Below are 16,738 nucleotides of genomic sequence, written 5' to 3'. Positions count from 1 at the left end.
GCATGTGTGATACATTCATACAACACAGAGGTGATATGCATTGATACTTCATGTATTTGAGGCATATTTTTCAGACAAAGTTTTCTGAGGTTCACACGCCCCAAGCCAAAAAGCCCAGGGAAGAACAGGACGCCCTGACATCGCTCAGATTGTCAGAGGAGGGGCTGAGCTCCCAGGGTCAGGAGATGGAGGAGACAGTAACCAGATTGAAGAAAGAACTGTCCCACAGCCAGGCAGAGTACAGTCTGCTCAGACAGGTAATTCACTCCTTTCTTATTAACCGGGTTTTCCAACGGAAAAATCCTGTCATTGAAATTGTGAAAATGGCGGGCGGGCGGTTGCCAAAAAGGGTGCCGTCATTGTACGGATAACTCCTTGCCAGGATTTTGATTTCTAATAATCTATGGAAAAAAATACCAGCTTTTGAACTTTTCATTTTTGGGCAAAATATTACATATAGGGTACCCTCATTGTACGGATAACTCCTCCTATAGTTTTCAAGATAGGTAGTTGTTCTTTTGCAGATCAATTGTACATGTATCAGAGGTGTGAACAGTGATAGGATTTTGATTTCTGATAATTTCTGAAAAGATACCAGCTTTTGAATCATTTTTGGGGGAAATATATTCCATTGCACTGGATACGGTAGGCAGTGTTTATCAATTCAGGATTGACATGGATTATTGGTACCCTTCACATAGAACAAAAAACCCTGTTTGCTGTCACATTGACAGCTTTTCACTTGTTTGAACAATTCTTTGAGTAACATCTCAGAATTCTATAAAATTCAAAGGTACTAGTATGGGCCACTGTATGTTTTTTGTAGGTCAAGCTGACAACAGTCTGATAAGATAGGTACCGGTAGATCATTTTTTTCTTATCTGTAAGATACTGTGTAAATCTTAGAGGTATAGGTAGTTGTTGTAGGAGGTCTTTTGACCACCCTATCAATGGTTTGGTTGATCATGGGTTTAAAGGACGAGTACACTTATGGGCACCGGTAAAAAGTAAAAAAAATAAAGATTCAAATTAAGCATATTTGTTCCCCTAACATCACCTATTGAAATCTATTTCATAAGAATTAACAAGTTTTAGCGCTGCATTTATTTTATATAAAAAGCACGAAGCTTTACAACATAGTAGGGGTCAGCTGACATTCGTGATTTTGTAAAGTAAATCGAGGACGGGCATTCATTTCAAAGCCTTTGTTTACTGTCAGCCTAACCGAGTACAAACTTGTGGAAAAGAAAAATACGCATTATACATTTAGAAAACTCCTGTGAAAATAAGAAGTTTGTACTACATTAGACTGGTACCTAAAAATGAAAAACGTATGACAATTTCAAGGTTTTTACTTAAGAAAGTGAAAGCTATTACCTGCGTGACCCATGTTTGAACGCACGCATGGAATAAATTATTTCAAACAATCACGTGGGTTCTATCCAGGTAGACGTTTGTCAAATGTGCTCACTGTAAAACACTGGCACGTTTTAAATCGCTTTCCATCAACTTTGTATGGTCAGGAATGTTTGTTTGATCACTATGGATATATGCAACTTAAAAGTTTTATTCGATTATTTTTCAGATAAAGTATAATTCAGCAAACGCGCCAATCGATCCACCGACAGAACAATGTTGATTTAAATGTCTCCTCCCTCTGATTTAGATAGACACAATTCAAGTAGATTCGGCTAGATTTTTCCGGATTTAGATTATTTATAGGCATTTAAAAATCCTAAATTTTTTAAACTGTATGCTAATTTTGGAATATTTAAGCGTGCATATAAATTAGAAGTATCCATTAGTGCTTAACTTTTACGAGAAAAAAGCAATTTGTTGATATTTTCTTCATAAAACGGCACTGAAAAAGGGCCCATTCTCTATAGCTTAAGTGCACCTTGTTCTTTTGTGTTATCTTCATAATAAACAGAATTACACTCATAATATTGGCAGGTTAATTTTTCTTGTAGGAGTTTGATCGTGAGAAGCAAATTTATGAGAACAGAAGACGGACAATGACTGCCTCCTATGACACGGTCCTCTCGGAAAGAACAGCTCTTGAACAGACTTTAAGTAAAGAAAAGGCTTCACTGATGAATCAGATAGAGGATCTACAATCTCAACAGGAGGAATCTGCACAGAAAGAACTCGCTCAGAAAGATCAAAACATTGAGGAACTGAAGCAGCAGTTCCAATCTATCAGACCTGAGAGTGAAATGGAAGTAGACAAACAAACAGAGGAAATAAACAACCTTGTGCATGAAGTGGATCAGCTCAAGAGTGAAAATGAGAGGTTGAAGACAAACTGTGTAAACGAAGTGTTAAGGCTACATCAGCAGTTGCAGCATAGAGAAGCGGAGCTTTTAGTAGCTCGGGAGGAAGTAAAAAGCAAGCAAGATTTACTGAAGGAAAAAAACAGTAAAAAGAATACCGCTAAGAAGAAGATAATAGAGTTCAAACAAGCAGACAATAAACAACTCAAACATCTCCAGGCAAATTCCTTAACAAGCAAGGTTCTGAGTAAGTTAATATGTAGTTTTCAGTATTAGACAATTAAGTCTTCCAAACGAAGTTTGGAGACTTATTGATTTAGAACGGTTCTTCTTCTTGATATTATTTAGACCCTCCGTTTTTAACAGAAGACCTTACTGTTATTGCTTTGTTTCTTTGTTTCTATCATTTAGGTCTTCCGTTTTCAACCGAAGACCTTATTTTTATTGCTTTGTTTCTTTTTCACTTTTTTTATTATTTTTTTTCTTTAACGTTTTCTCAAAAACTCTACAGCTGATTTTTATGAAACGTTCAGACCTTATGCAGCACAAAATTTGTAAGAAATTCATCGATCAATTTTTTGGTCGTTACTATTATAATTATTGGGTTTTTTTCTAAAAAAAGCTTCAGTCGATTTTAATGAAACTTTCAAATCTTTATCATGAAAGAAAGAATTTGTTTTTGGTCGTCAGTTAGTCCGAAATATTTAAAATTTCATCTTGCTTGTTTTTGTTTTTTCTTCAAAAGTATTTAAGATAAAATCTTCAAATTTTCCGGGATGATAGAGCGTTATCAGCTGCAGCGCCCTTTTCAGATCCGATCGTCCTCTGTCACTTTTAATTTTTTTTAACGTGAAATTGTTATGTTTTATACGATAGAGACTTTTTAACACTTCAGAATATATTCAATTTGTTTTAAAATCAATCCATACATTCTCGAGATTTTTAGATCCAAAGTTCTCTGAAGCGAGAATTCATGAGCTTAGTCGTTAGAGTGGTTGACTTGTGCCCAGGCGACTCGGGTTTAGTCCCCGAGTGCCGAATATTTTTCCTTCCTAAACTATGTTAAGATTAATGAATTTTTTTAAAATGATAGATTTTACGTATTTTTAATTTCATTTTATCAAAAATTACAATGCTAGCGATTTTATATGTATAATTTAATTATAATTATATGTCTATTGAAATTCTTGTAGAGGGTTTAATGAAATATGATGAAGTGTAAAGAAATGATAGAAAAAATCAACTATCCCTATTGTTTACTTAATGCTGCACTCAAATGGAAGACCTCTTGTTGCTCGCAACGAGCGTCTAGTTAATGTCTTCCGTTTCCTACGGAAGACCTTATTGTTTTTGCTTTGTTTCTTTTCCCCTATTATTATTTTTTCTGTAACGTTTTCTCAAAAACTCTACAGAGATTTTCATGAAACGTTCAGATCTTATCAAGGTCTTTCGTTTCCAACGGAAGACCTTATAGTTTTTGTACTGTTTCTTATTAAGGTCTTCCGTTTCCAACGGAAGACCTTATAGGTTTCGTACTGTTTCTTCTTATTTTTTTCCACAAATTTTGTGCACGCGATATCTCAAAAACTATTCGGCCGATTTCGACCATTTTTTCACAGATGTTTGCCAGTGGTCATAATTCTAGAAGGTTTTTGAAATTTTGAAATCGTCACCTCCGGTTCCGATTTACGGCCGATTTTGTAAATTTTTACGACCAATTTTGTGCAGACATAAACTCAGAGACTATCAGAGATGTGAATATAAAATTTTCAGGATAGGTAGACCATAGTTTTAAGTTGTGCACAATGCAGTTTTTTTACGCCAGTGGCGCAAAGTTTAGGAGCTCGCCTGGGCTCGAAAATTGGATACAAATTTTGAATCAAAATTTTCATACGTTTTTATGAGTTGATATTTTCTTAAGACATATATAATAAAAGTGATAGAGAATTAAAAATTCTTTCCAACAAAACCAAAAAATAGGGGCTGGCCCCTTAAATTAGGGGCCAAGACACGTAAACTCTATTACAAATAACTTAAATACGATAAAGATTTTGTAATGCATTATAGAAAGCAAAGTTGTTGATCGTAACAATATCTATCAGGATAAATCATTGCCACGCCCATTTATTACGTAATTAGGGATTTTGAGGGGCCAAAGTACTTAAACTTTGACGCAATATATCTAGAAAAGGAGACATATTTTGTTAAGCATTGTAGAAGAGAAAATATCTGTATTGGCGATTTTAATCGATTCCATTAATCAAAACACCAATGTTTGTTCCCATTAAGGATCTAGAGGGCTGGCCCCTAAAATATTTAATCATTTGTATCTAAAAGTAAACAACAATTCTAGATAATTGTAAGAACAAAAAATGTTATTATTCGAATTACCTTTCGAATGAACTCAAGAAAAAGGGGCTGGTCCCTTTATTTAGGGGCCAAGACTCTCGTAAACTCTATTACAGATAACTTAAAAACGATACAGATTTTGTAATGCATTATTGAAGCAAAGTTGTTGATCGTTACAACATCTATCAGAAAAAAATCATTGTCACGCCCATTTATTACGTAATTAGGGATTTTGTTAAGCATTGTGGAAGAGAATATATCTGTATTGATGATTCTAATCGATTCCATTAATCAAAACACCAATGTTTGTCCCCATTAAGGATCTAGAGGGCTGGCGCTTAAAATATTCAATCATTTGTATCTAAAAATGCACAACAATTGTCGATAAGTGTAAGAACAAAAAATGTTATTATTCGTGAGACCTTTCGAATGAATTCAAGAAAAAGGGGCTGGCTCCTTTATTTAGGGGCCAAGACTCTCGTAAACTCTATTACAGATAACTTAAAAACGATACAGATTTTGTAATGCATTGAAGAAACAAAGTTATTGATCGTAACAATATCAGTTTGTAAAACTCATTTCCAAACCCATTGATAAAGTAATTAGGAATTTAGTGAACTAAAATCTTACATCTTTAATGTGCTGTATGAGAAAAAGCAAAACTCTTTGTTAAGCATTTTAAAGGATAATGACAATCGTCTACATTTTGTGAAAGGGAGTGGTTGAGGGAATTCTGAAATTTCATTGATATTTTAATCGCATCGATTAAAAATGGAACGGAAGACCTACTCGTAACGAGATTGTATCTAGTTAGTATTATTTTTTTCCACGAATTTTGTGCACGCGATTTCTCGAAAACTATTCAGCCGATTTCGACCATTTTTTCACAGATGTTTGCCAGTGGTCATAATTAGGTCACCTGAGTCACTCAGGTGACCTATTGCAATTGGTCTTCGTCCGTCGTCGTGCGTTGTGCGTCGTGCGCCGTGCGTCGTGCGTCGTGCGTTAACAATTTTACATTTTTAACTTCTTCTTTAAAACTACCAGGCCAATCGTTACCATTTTTGGTGTGAAGCATCTCTATGGTAAGAAGAATCTAAATTGTGAAATTTATGGCTCTACCACCCCTGGGGTGCCACGGGCGGGGCCAAATATGCAAAAAAAAGCCAAATTTTCAAAAATCTTCTTCTCTACTTCCACACAAGTGAGGAAAAAACTGAATGCATGGTTATGATGTCCATGAGGCCCTCTACCAAAATTGTGAAATTTATGGCCCCTGGGTCAGGGGTTCTGGCTCTAGGGTGGGGCCAATATGGCCATATAGTAAAAATGTATTAAATCTTAGAAAATCTTCTTCTCTACTCCCATATATATTTGTTAAAAACTAAATGCATGGTTATGATGTCAATGAAGCCCTCTACCTAAATTGTGAAATTCATGACCCCTGGGTCAGGGGTTCAGGCTCTAGGGTGGGGCCAATATGGCCAAATAGTAAAAATGTATTAAATCTTAAAAAATCTTCTTCTCTACTCTCATATATATTTGTTAAATACTAAATGCATGATAATGATGTCCATGAAGCCCTCTACCTAAATTGTGAAATTCATGACCCCTGGGTCAGGGGTTCAGGCTCTAGGGTGGGGCCAATATGGCCAAATAGTAAAAATGTATTAAATCTTAGAAAATCTTCTTCTCTACTCCCATATATATTTGTTAAAAACTAAATGCATGGTTATGATGTCCATGAAGCCCTCTACTTTAATTGTGAAATTCATGACCCCTCGGTTAGGGGTTCTGGCTCTAGGGTGGGGCCGATATGGCCAAATAGTAAAAATGTATTAAATCTTAGAAAATCTTCTTCTCTACTCCCATATATATTTGTTAAAAACTAAATGCATGATTATGATGTCCATGAGGCTCTCTACTAAAATTGTGAAATTCATGACCCCTTTGTTAGGTGTTCATGCTCTAGGGTGGGGCCAATATGGCCATATAGTAAAAATGATTTAAATCTTAAAAAATCTTCTTCTCTACTCCCACAAATGTGGGCAAAAAACTGAATACATGGTTATGATATCCACAATCTCCTTTACCTAAATTGTGAAATTCATGGCCCCTGGGTCAGGGGTTCAGGACATGAGGGGGGGGGGGGGGGGCAATATGGCAATTAAGTGTTAATGCATATAATGTTTAAAAATCTTCTTCTCTATTCTCACACATCTGTATAAAAAAACCGACTAACAATTATGTTTACCAGTCCTCTACTGAAATTTTAATTTTCATGTCCCCTGGGGTATGGGTTTTGACTCTAGGGCAGGGCCAAAACGGATGTATAGATGCTAATGCATATAACGTTAAAAAATTATCTTCTTTACTCCCACACACCTGAAAGGAAAACTAAATTCATTATTTTGTAGACCAGATTTTTAGTTTTTCACCAAAATTATAGGTTTCACAGTTCTTTTTGAATTAAATGTGGTTGTCATTACAAATTTATAATTTTTCTACTCCAGTATGAAACCTAATTAATTAGATGCATATATGAGACTCCATGACAAGTTTGTGTATTGGATATATGATACTCAGGTGACCGTTAAGGCCAATTGGCCTCTTGTTCTAGAAGTTTTTTGAAATTTTGAAATCGTCACTTCCGGTTCCGATTTACGGCCGATTTTATAAGTTTTTACGACCAATTTTGTGCAGACATAAACTCAGAGACTATCAGAGATATAATTATGAAATTTTTAGGATAGGTAGACGATAGATTGTAGTTGTGCACAAAGTTGTTTTTGGCGCCAGTGGCGCCATTCCTTTGAGCTCGCCTAGGCTCGAAAATTAAGTACAAATTTTGCATCAAATTTTTCATACATTTTGATCTGTTTATTTTTATCAGTTAATATTTGGATAAGACATATATAACAAAAGTAGTAGATAATCAAAATTTCTTTCCAACAAATTCCAGAAAAAGGGGCTGGCCCCTTAAATTAGGGGCCAAGACACTCGAAATCTCTATTACAGATAACTTAAAAATGATTAAGATTTTGTAATGCATTATAGAAGCAAAGTTGTTGATCGTAACAATATCTATCAGGAAAAATTATTGCCACGCCCATTTATTACGTAATTAGGAATTTTTAGGGGCCAAAGTACTTAAACTTTGACGCAAATATCTAGAGAAGGAGATTTATTCTATTAAGCATAGAAGAGGAGAAAATGCTTGCATTGATGATTCTCATCGATTCCATCAATCAAAATACCAATGTCTGTCCCCATTAAGGATCTAGAGGACTGGCCCCTAAAAATATTCAATCATCTGTATCCAAAAAAATGAACAACAATTTTAGAGACTTGTAAGAACAATTTTGTTTAATATTTGTGAGACCTTTTGAATGAACTCAAGAAAAAGGGGCTGTCCCCTTACATTAGGGGCTAAGCCACTCGTAAAGTCTTTTTCACATACCTTAAAAACAATCAAGACTTTGTAATGCATTACAGAAACAAAGTTGTTGATCATAACATATCAGTTTGTAAAACTCATTGCCACACCCATTGATGACGTAATTATTGAGTTTAGGGGACTAAACTCTTAAATCTTTAATATGCAAAATGTGAAAAAGCAAAATTCTTTGTTACGCATTTTAAAGGATATTGACAATCGTATACATTATCTCAAAGGGAATGTTTGAGGTCGAATTCTGAAATTTCATTGATATTTTAATCGTATCGTTTAAAAATTGAACGGAAGACCTTCTCGTTACTTGAACGAGATCGTATCTAGTTTAGCACAACATTTGTAAAAAAAATCATCGATCATTTATTTGGTGGTCACTTCCGGTCTTCAAATATTAAAGATTTCATGTCTTTGTTTGTTCAAGATTTTTCTCCAAAAGTATTAAAGATAGAATTTTCAAATTTTCAGGGATGGTAGAGAGTACTTAACCACAGTGTCTCTCGCATATTCGACCGTCCGCCGTCACTTCACGTCGTCACCGGATGGAAAAAAACATGAATTTGTTTTTGTTATTATCCGATAGAGACGCTTCCTAACTTCTGAATATGAAAGGACTATGTGCGGTATGGTCTAATATCTGCCCCCAATTTTAACCAATTTTTAAATAGTGTCGTATAAAAATAAAATCTTCATAAATCATTCTACAGTGGACGCCTATCACTTTAATCTTGATTTTAACCACCATTGCTCATTGGCTAGTTATCTATGACGTCAACTTTATGACCTTATTCCCGCAAATTTGCAAACAGATGAAAATATTTTTTTCTTTAAATTCTCATTTTTTCTTTAAATTTTGCATTTGGAAGTATAGAGTGCAGGTCTGCTCAAGTAAGATTTTAACATATGTTTTTCTTCAGATAATTATACACATTATACTAAAAAGTGGTACTTGAGCAGGCCTGCACTCAATGTTTCCCAGTCGAAAAACCATCGGAAAACACCCATATTTTGCTTCAAAACATCAATTTATCAAAATTAGGCAATATTCATGACGTCATTTCTACATTATGATGTCACTGTGGTGATAACCTTTTGCACCCTTATTTTTAATATGATTCTAACTATCTTCACACTTATTTTTAAAGCGCTTTATAAAACTTTAATTTGGGGGGCAAAAAATGCATAAAACCACACATAGTCCTTTGTTTTAAAGTCAATCCATGTATTCTCGAGATTTTTTAGCTCCAAAGTTCTCTGAAGTGGGAATCCGCGCAGCTCAGTCATTAGAGTAGTGGACTTGTGTGCAGGCGACCCGGGTTCAGTCCCTAATAGTATAACCATATGATGAAATGTACTGCATGTTATGCATTCTACATTAACAAGTATTATTTCATTTTATTTGTAATTCATACATTTTTCCTACTTAATTGTGTTTTGTTTAACGATTTAATCTTTACAAGAATGGATTTTAAATTTTTTTGTTTTAACTTTTTCATAAATCAAAATGATAGCGTTCGTTTTGTACAAATATGGGGCTCGTTTAAAAGTACCGCAAGTTTCTTGCTTTGTGGCAGTCTTGATTCTGTCAGCAGCTAGTTAGTTTCATACACTCATAGCATCACTGGCATCAAAGTCATGCAGCTGGAATCACTCCTGCAATTCGATCGCATTAGAGCTTGCCGGATATCTTTGCCGGCATCAAAGAAATGCTGCCATCTCAATAACTGTATGCCCACAACAACTAGCGACTGCGGGTAGATAATAATCGTTCTCCTAGTAAAAAGCCCATGTCTTAATTATTTTATAAGACTTTAAACGGAGCTTGTTTCAAAATACCGTTAATTTCCCGCTCTGTGGCAGTCTTAATGTTAACATTCAAGGTCTGGCTTTCCCCTATAAGAAACGGTCCTACCCGGAGTCACTTGTTAAAGTTTCCCTTAAAGTAATTATTGTTTTTGCTCGAGTACTTGTATTTTAAATATGTCTTTGTTTATATAATCCAGTCGGCCATTTGCGTATTACTTTGTGGAATATCAAATATTCATAGCGGATAAGATTTTGATAAATTGTTTAAGAATCTAAAAAAACAAAAGGAAAACCAGGAGTATTTTGACAATAATTTGTACACGCCATTTAGTCCCTTTGTTTTTAAATCTCTTCCGGTGTATATGTATTAGCAGAGGGTTTCTATCGTATCTATAGATTTGTCACTTACGTCTTGTGATGTGTCGTCTGCATACATTGTAACTGAAGAGTGTTTGAGACATTTTGAATAGTCATTTATATATACACATGTAGAATAAAAAATAATGGTCCTAAAATTGACCCCTGAGGGACTCCTAAAGATATATCTTTTTCATGAGATAACACACCCCTCCAACTAACACATTGCTTTAGATTTGTAAGATAAGACTGAAACCAAATAAAAGTATTTTGACAAATTCCAAAAGAAGCAAGCTTGTGTAAAAGCACACTATTATTAAATTAATCAAAAGCCTTGCGCAGGTCAATAAACAAAGCTCCAGTAAGTTTACCATCATCCATATTTTTGAATCACTTATCTGTGAGACAATTAAGCGCATAATTTGCCGACTTAGAACAATTTTTTATCACAGAGTGTTAGTCAGCAAAGATAAACTTGAGACCAAAAAAATAATCCAAATATAAATATCTCTCTCTCTCTCTCTCTCTCTCTCTCTCTCTCTCTCTCTCTCTCTCTCATTAAACAAATGTAGTTTATAGCGTATGACATTTTATATATCTTATTTCTAAAACATTTAATTAATAAGATGTCAAAGACCTGTTAAAAAGGTAATTCTTTTATACTTCTATCAAGTACAGTACTATGAAGTGATTTTTGTTGAAAATATTAATGTGTGTGAGGCCAGGATCGCGGACATCAAATTTTACCACTTTGTAATTTAATGGTGCCTTAGGGGAATGAATTTTTTTAATGATTTTTAATTTAATGACTTTTTTTTGAAAGGGAAATGGATTCATCAAATTATATCCGCCAAAATTAATGGTATACCTTGTAGGCCCAAATCCGCTAAGTGTCCCACCAAAAAAAAAAACGGCTGTAAAGTAATCAAGATTAAACAGGTCTTATGAGAACACCTTTCTGACATGTGAACAGTCCATATCAAAAAAGTGTATTTAGGAGATCAAACTTTATTTCACTGATCAATGTTTCTATATTTTTACTTTCTATAATATAACAAAAAGGGATATAAAGATTGATTAAAAGAATGTCTGCTATTGTACACTCTTACATGCAATTGGTTTTTTCTGTAACAGGTGGAATGTTCCACTGTGAGGATGAACCTGAGGAGTTTGAGTGGAACCGACTGACAGAACTTCAGAGGAGGAATACCCTGTGTCTGCCCCATCTAAAGACCTCCTACCCTGTGGAGACGCAGCAAGTGAAACTCAAGAAGATCAACCACGACGCTCTCAGACAGAGCATCATGCCCAGTGGGAGTGGCAAAAAGCGAAAGCTGCTCCAGCTCAGTGACAATGATGATCAAAAAGCTTCGATGAACCCGAGAAGCAGGCAACAGGTGATTATCTTTTACTGTTTTTTTTGGTTTTTTTTTAAATAAGTATGTTGTTATCTGTTAAATATATACTATATTACAAACCCCAGTTTTTTCACATAAGTAACATTGTATTAATTGAACCTGTATAGAAATCGGTATTTTCAATGCACAGGGTGGTTATAGAGGGCAATCTTTGGGATTTATTCTTGCTTTTGTGTGACACCTGTTTTGACCCTGTGAATTTAAATTTAGACCACGCGGTTTTATTTGACCTTTTCAGTTTCGCAGTAAAAATCGTGCCTCATTTTTATAGTCTATTTCCAAGAATCTAGATACGTGTAGTCAAATACTTAATCTAGACGTCTAGACGTTTATTGATTTTAAACTTTATCTCCATTAATTTGTGGATAAAATGAGTTCTAGAAATAGATGTGACAATAGAAAAATATACGTTTTTTCTGCTCTTGCCACAATTAACATGCTCAGTAGCAATCCCCCTAATGATTAATTTTCGATCCTTGCCTGAGCTAGTAATAGCATCAATAGTTAAACAAATTATACTTTTTATGCAGAATGTTCCTTGAAATTGGCTTGATATACTTAGTTTTAATTCAAAACAGACACCAATTCATTTTTTTAAAAGCATGGTATTGTACTCCAAAAGCATCAAACACAGCTACATTGTATGATTTTACTAAGTAACCCAATGTTTATATTTTCAACCACGTGTAGAGTGGTTGAACATGAACATGAACGATAACTCTCTTTTGAATATTATCGTTCAGTTTAAAAAACCGCTAGATAATGAAATAAGACATAAATGATCTTAATAATATTAATATATAAATATAATATATTTTCATGTTTTAACGTAAATCAAAGGAGGATATGATATGAAAAACGATCAGTATTTACATGTACATATTTTGAGAATATCATCCGAACACTTACTGGTATACTTCTGCTCAAAATTTCTCAGGAACTGAACACATCGGGGGGGGGGGGGGGGGGGGGTCCTGTATATAAGTTATTTCATGTCCTTTCTTCACCAAACTTGCATGGATGGTGCATCTGGGCCTACTTGTGGACTTAAACCTGCACCAAAACCTTTAACCTGCTCCAGAAACCGTAACCATAGACATTTCTAAGTTACTAATGGTCCTAACTTCACCAACCTTGCATGGATAGTACGTCTTGTGATATTGGAGAACTTGACGGGCTTGAATGCTGAATCTGAGCCATACGTTTCAGATGCTGGAGGAGGTTAAGGTTTATGGAGCTGGTTAAAGGTTTTGGATGCCCTCTGATGATGATATCTTAGTTATTACTTATACCAACTTCATCAAACTTGCATAGATGGTGCATTTAATGTTACTGATGCACTTGACAGTTGGAATGCTGAATCTGAGCCATAAATTTCAGATGCTGGTAAAGTTTTTAGAGCAAGTGCCTTTTGATAGACAATTCTTAGTTGTTATTGGCTCAGTTTTAAAATTTGAATAGATGATGCATCTTATGATTCTGATGCACTCCACGGGCAAGGGTGCTCAATCATTGTAACAAATTATATTTTATCATATGATACTATATCATATTATGTATCATATCTGACATATGATACAATATTGTGTTGTATTATGTGATGTGATATTGTATCATATGATACTTATACTGTGGAATCATTAAAATTCGTTGGGGCCAATTTTCGTGGATTGCTTAAATTTTAAAGGTTTGTGGGGAGGTTATTTCGTGTATTCTCTTATATCTACAAAAGGAAATATGACTTTAAAGCCCTGATTTATTGATTCGGCGAGGATGTTAATTCGTGGATGAGAGGAACCCACGAAATCCACGAAAATTGAGCCACCGCGAAATCTAATGATTCCACGGTATAATATTATGTTTTGATATTGTATTATATGATGAAATACATTAATAGGGCTTCGCTATAACCGAGTTTTATTGTATTTTCATTTTTCAATTGTCTTTTCTTCTTATACAAGTTCTCAAATAACATTTTTGTTTCATTTAAGATATCACCTTGATTGTGTAGAATTTGGCCATTTCCTCTTTCAAGTTTAGTTATTTGTTTACTGATAAAGTTTTGTGGTTCTGAATTACAAAAATAAATTGATGGTTTTTCTCCCTCTTCTATCCATTCAACTCTTGACCTCATGTAATTTCCTCCAGTTTGTGGTTTCTAATATTTTTTAGTTCAATTTGATTTTCTTCAATTAGTTTTAGTGATTCATTGTCAGCATTTTGTTCTAATAATTTAATTTCATTCTCTAACATCTTTTCAGTTTCATTTTGGAGTATATGTAATGGGCAGTATGTAATATTTGTATGATTGTCATATGGTACGATATTGTATTATATATTATGTTATTATATGATATTCAATTTGTCTGCACCGCTTAGTGTGTTATAGTACCGACGACATTCAAAAATAAGCATTCAATGCTTTAGTGTAGAAAAATGTTTTTGATTTATAGGATAATCATATTCAATGTTTACACACAGATCTTAATTTTATGAAGTTTATCATTTATAAATGCATTTATTTCTTTGCAGATGAACAGATTAACAACACCTGTCATCAAACTCAGTTCAGTAGATATATTGGAACATCAATTCTAGTGTGTAACCAAACTTTTAAACATAATTTGACTTAACAATATACCATGTGATATATACGGAGGATGGCCTAACAGGGAAATATTTGTACAGAAGGAGAGAAAGAGACAGAAGGGAGGAAAATGGAGGAAGACCAAGCATAATTCACAAACTGTTGTATATGAAGCATGTGTTTCGTGTCTGGTAATCATGTCAAATGTGTTAGATTTAGAGGAGATTAGAATACAAAATAAGTGGGTCTTCATTGCTATGATTTGTCACTGTTTGTATATATCAGTTGTGTAGAGCCTAGCAGAAATGACTTGTAGGGAGAACAATTGGTTGTGTGTTTAAACTTTTAAACCTCAGTTTATGTTGCAGAACTGTTCAAATCAATACTTTCTATTGCTTATTTTTCATAAGAGAATTTTTATTTTATATGCATAAATATAAACTAAATGAGCGAGCTTTTCCCCCCTTTCAGTTGTAGCTTGAAACATTTTTATGGGCATTGGACTCCATAAAATGTAATAACATTTGTTCTGCAGATTTGACTATCACCATGCATTAGAACCATGTCTGCAGAACTTGTATCTATACATTCCAGTATTCTGTTTTCAAATCTCAATGGAAAAATAAAAGTTTTCTATTTTTGTCTATGTATGAATAAAATTTGTTCATGTATTTGTTTTGTGAACAGCATTTGTATGATGCATGTATGTTTTTGTAGATGTAAAGATTTCATCCAACATCCAGAAGTGCTAAAAATGTAAACTAACAGCAAACCTCATACAAGACTCTATAAGTCTATATTGTACACATGTCCATTGTCAGAAGCTGATACAGATGTTCATGTATCTGATTTTTAGCGTGATTTTCAGATTTGTTCCCAGTTTTGACAGGAGGTTGATACATTTGTAAAATGAAATGGAATACTCAATGGATGCATGGAGAACAGACTATGTTTTTTTTCTGAATCTGTCAAAAACAATTAGTTATAAGAGTATCATCAGTGCACTGTCACTATCAGTTTCATGGAGGACTTTGTTTCCCATGTGGATATACCTACTACAAGATTATTACTGATTGATTAACATTTTCTGTACATTTTGCAACCACCAGAGTTTGGATTAACTATATTTTTGCCAAATACAACATTATTACATTATATGAGGGATTTCCCATTTTTTTATCAGAACAGTAACTGATTGAAATGAATCTAAAGCTTGCTGATGGTGCATTGATTGTATTTGTCTAGCGTACTGATATATCTTTATTATTGAATTGTGATGATATAGAATCAGAAAACCTCACATTATATTTTGATGCATTTTGCCCACTGTTTTCAACCAAGATTTGCATAAAACAGTGGTATATCAAGAGATTTATTTGCCTTACAAATATGTTCTTGACTGTCAACTTTAGGCTGGATGCTGTTTTTGGGTAACGTGCGGTAAATAAAACCTCTGAATATGATGTTTGAAGCAACATAGGAGTTGTGTGTACAGAGTGAACATATGCAATGTGCAATAAACAGCTATATAAGTGGCCTTGAAGATTGTTGAACTTTGTCACATGATCTGTATATATATCACATGCCTGTCATGTGATGTATGTTTATTCAAAGGCTAATATGATTTCAGCTTTTTAAGTTTTTGATTTGTTGATGTTGAATATGGGGATTTATTTATAAAATAGAGCATTTTCTCCCTGTGTATAATTGAATATTTTTATAATATCATTATATTAGCAACATCACTATTAAACAACTCATTACAGTTGTATAAAGTGTTCTTCGATTTTTTTTGTTACACAGTACACAACACTTAGAAATTTACTTGGATGCTAAGAATAATTTCAAGGATAAAAATTATAATAATTAACATCAAAAACTGTTCTCTATCCATATATATTTGTTTCTGTCACCGCAGGGTAATCAATACATGTATTGTTATATCCAGGTTTTAACTAATTCTCCACAGCTACAGTACCTTTGATGAAAGTTGCATGTATTGTTATATTTTCAAATTATTAGATTGCATTATTGATTTGCTTCGTCGATATTAGAAGGGAAAAAAACAACACTTGTATCATGAATTTTTAAGTATGAAGTATATATTCACTGGATTGAAAACTGACAATAGGGAGAATCAATATACTGAGTATTAGGGAAAAAGAGGGTTTCTAGGAACCAAAATATTTATACGTTCTCTGTGCCTTATCCACCTGACAACAGCCAACAACTGATGCATACTTTTCATGTTGAAGCTGAGTGCAGATGAAATAAATGAGACCCATGGGCCACATATTGCTCACTTAGGGAAAATGACTACTGAGAACACAGCTAGGATAATTAACTTTTCAAAAGAATTTATAAATATTTGTTGAATACAAGTTTTGGTGGATTTCGTTGAGATGATCCACTAGATTAAATGTTCATTAAAGTGTAATATATGAAAACATATTGTATTGATAGAATCAATGGCCAAAAATATATGTATTCTTGAAAA

General features: G+C 33.9%; 1 protein-coding gene across 1 annotated transcript in view; it reads left to right on the top strand.

Moving 5' to 3' along the window:
• Positions 1–16,062, top strand: part of LOC128191851 (protein lava lamp-like) — an 81,472-nt gene extending 65,410 nt beyond the window's left edge. Inside the window, exons 45-48 of the mRNA XM_052864182.1 lie at positions 75–257; positions 1,971–2,520; positions 11,371–11,633; positions 14,187–16,062. Of these exons, the coding sequence (XP_052720142.1) occupies positions 75–257; positions 1,971–2,520; positions 11,371–11,633; positions 14,187–14,252 (1,062 nt within the window). The 3' untranslated portion in view covers positions 14,253–16,062. The remainder of the gene's footprint in view (positions 1–74; positions 258–1,970; positions 2,521–11,370; positions 11,634–14,186) is intronic.
• Positions 16,063–16,738: the final 676 nt, after the last annotated feature.

This window comes from Crassostrea angulata, chromosome 1 (genome assembly GCF_025612915.1).
Source record: "Crassostrea angulata isolate pt1a10 chromosome 1, ASM2561291v2, whole genome shotgun sequence".
Lineage (NCBI taxonomy): Eukaryota > Metazoa > Mollusca > Bivalvia > Ostreida > Ostreidae > Magallana > Magallana angulata.
This window is presented reverse-complemented; position numbering and strand designations above follow the sequence as displayed.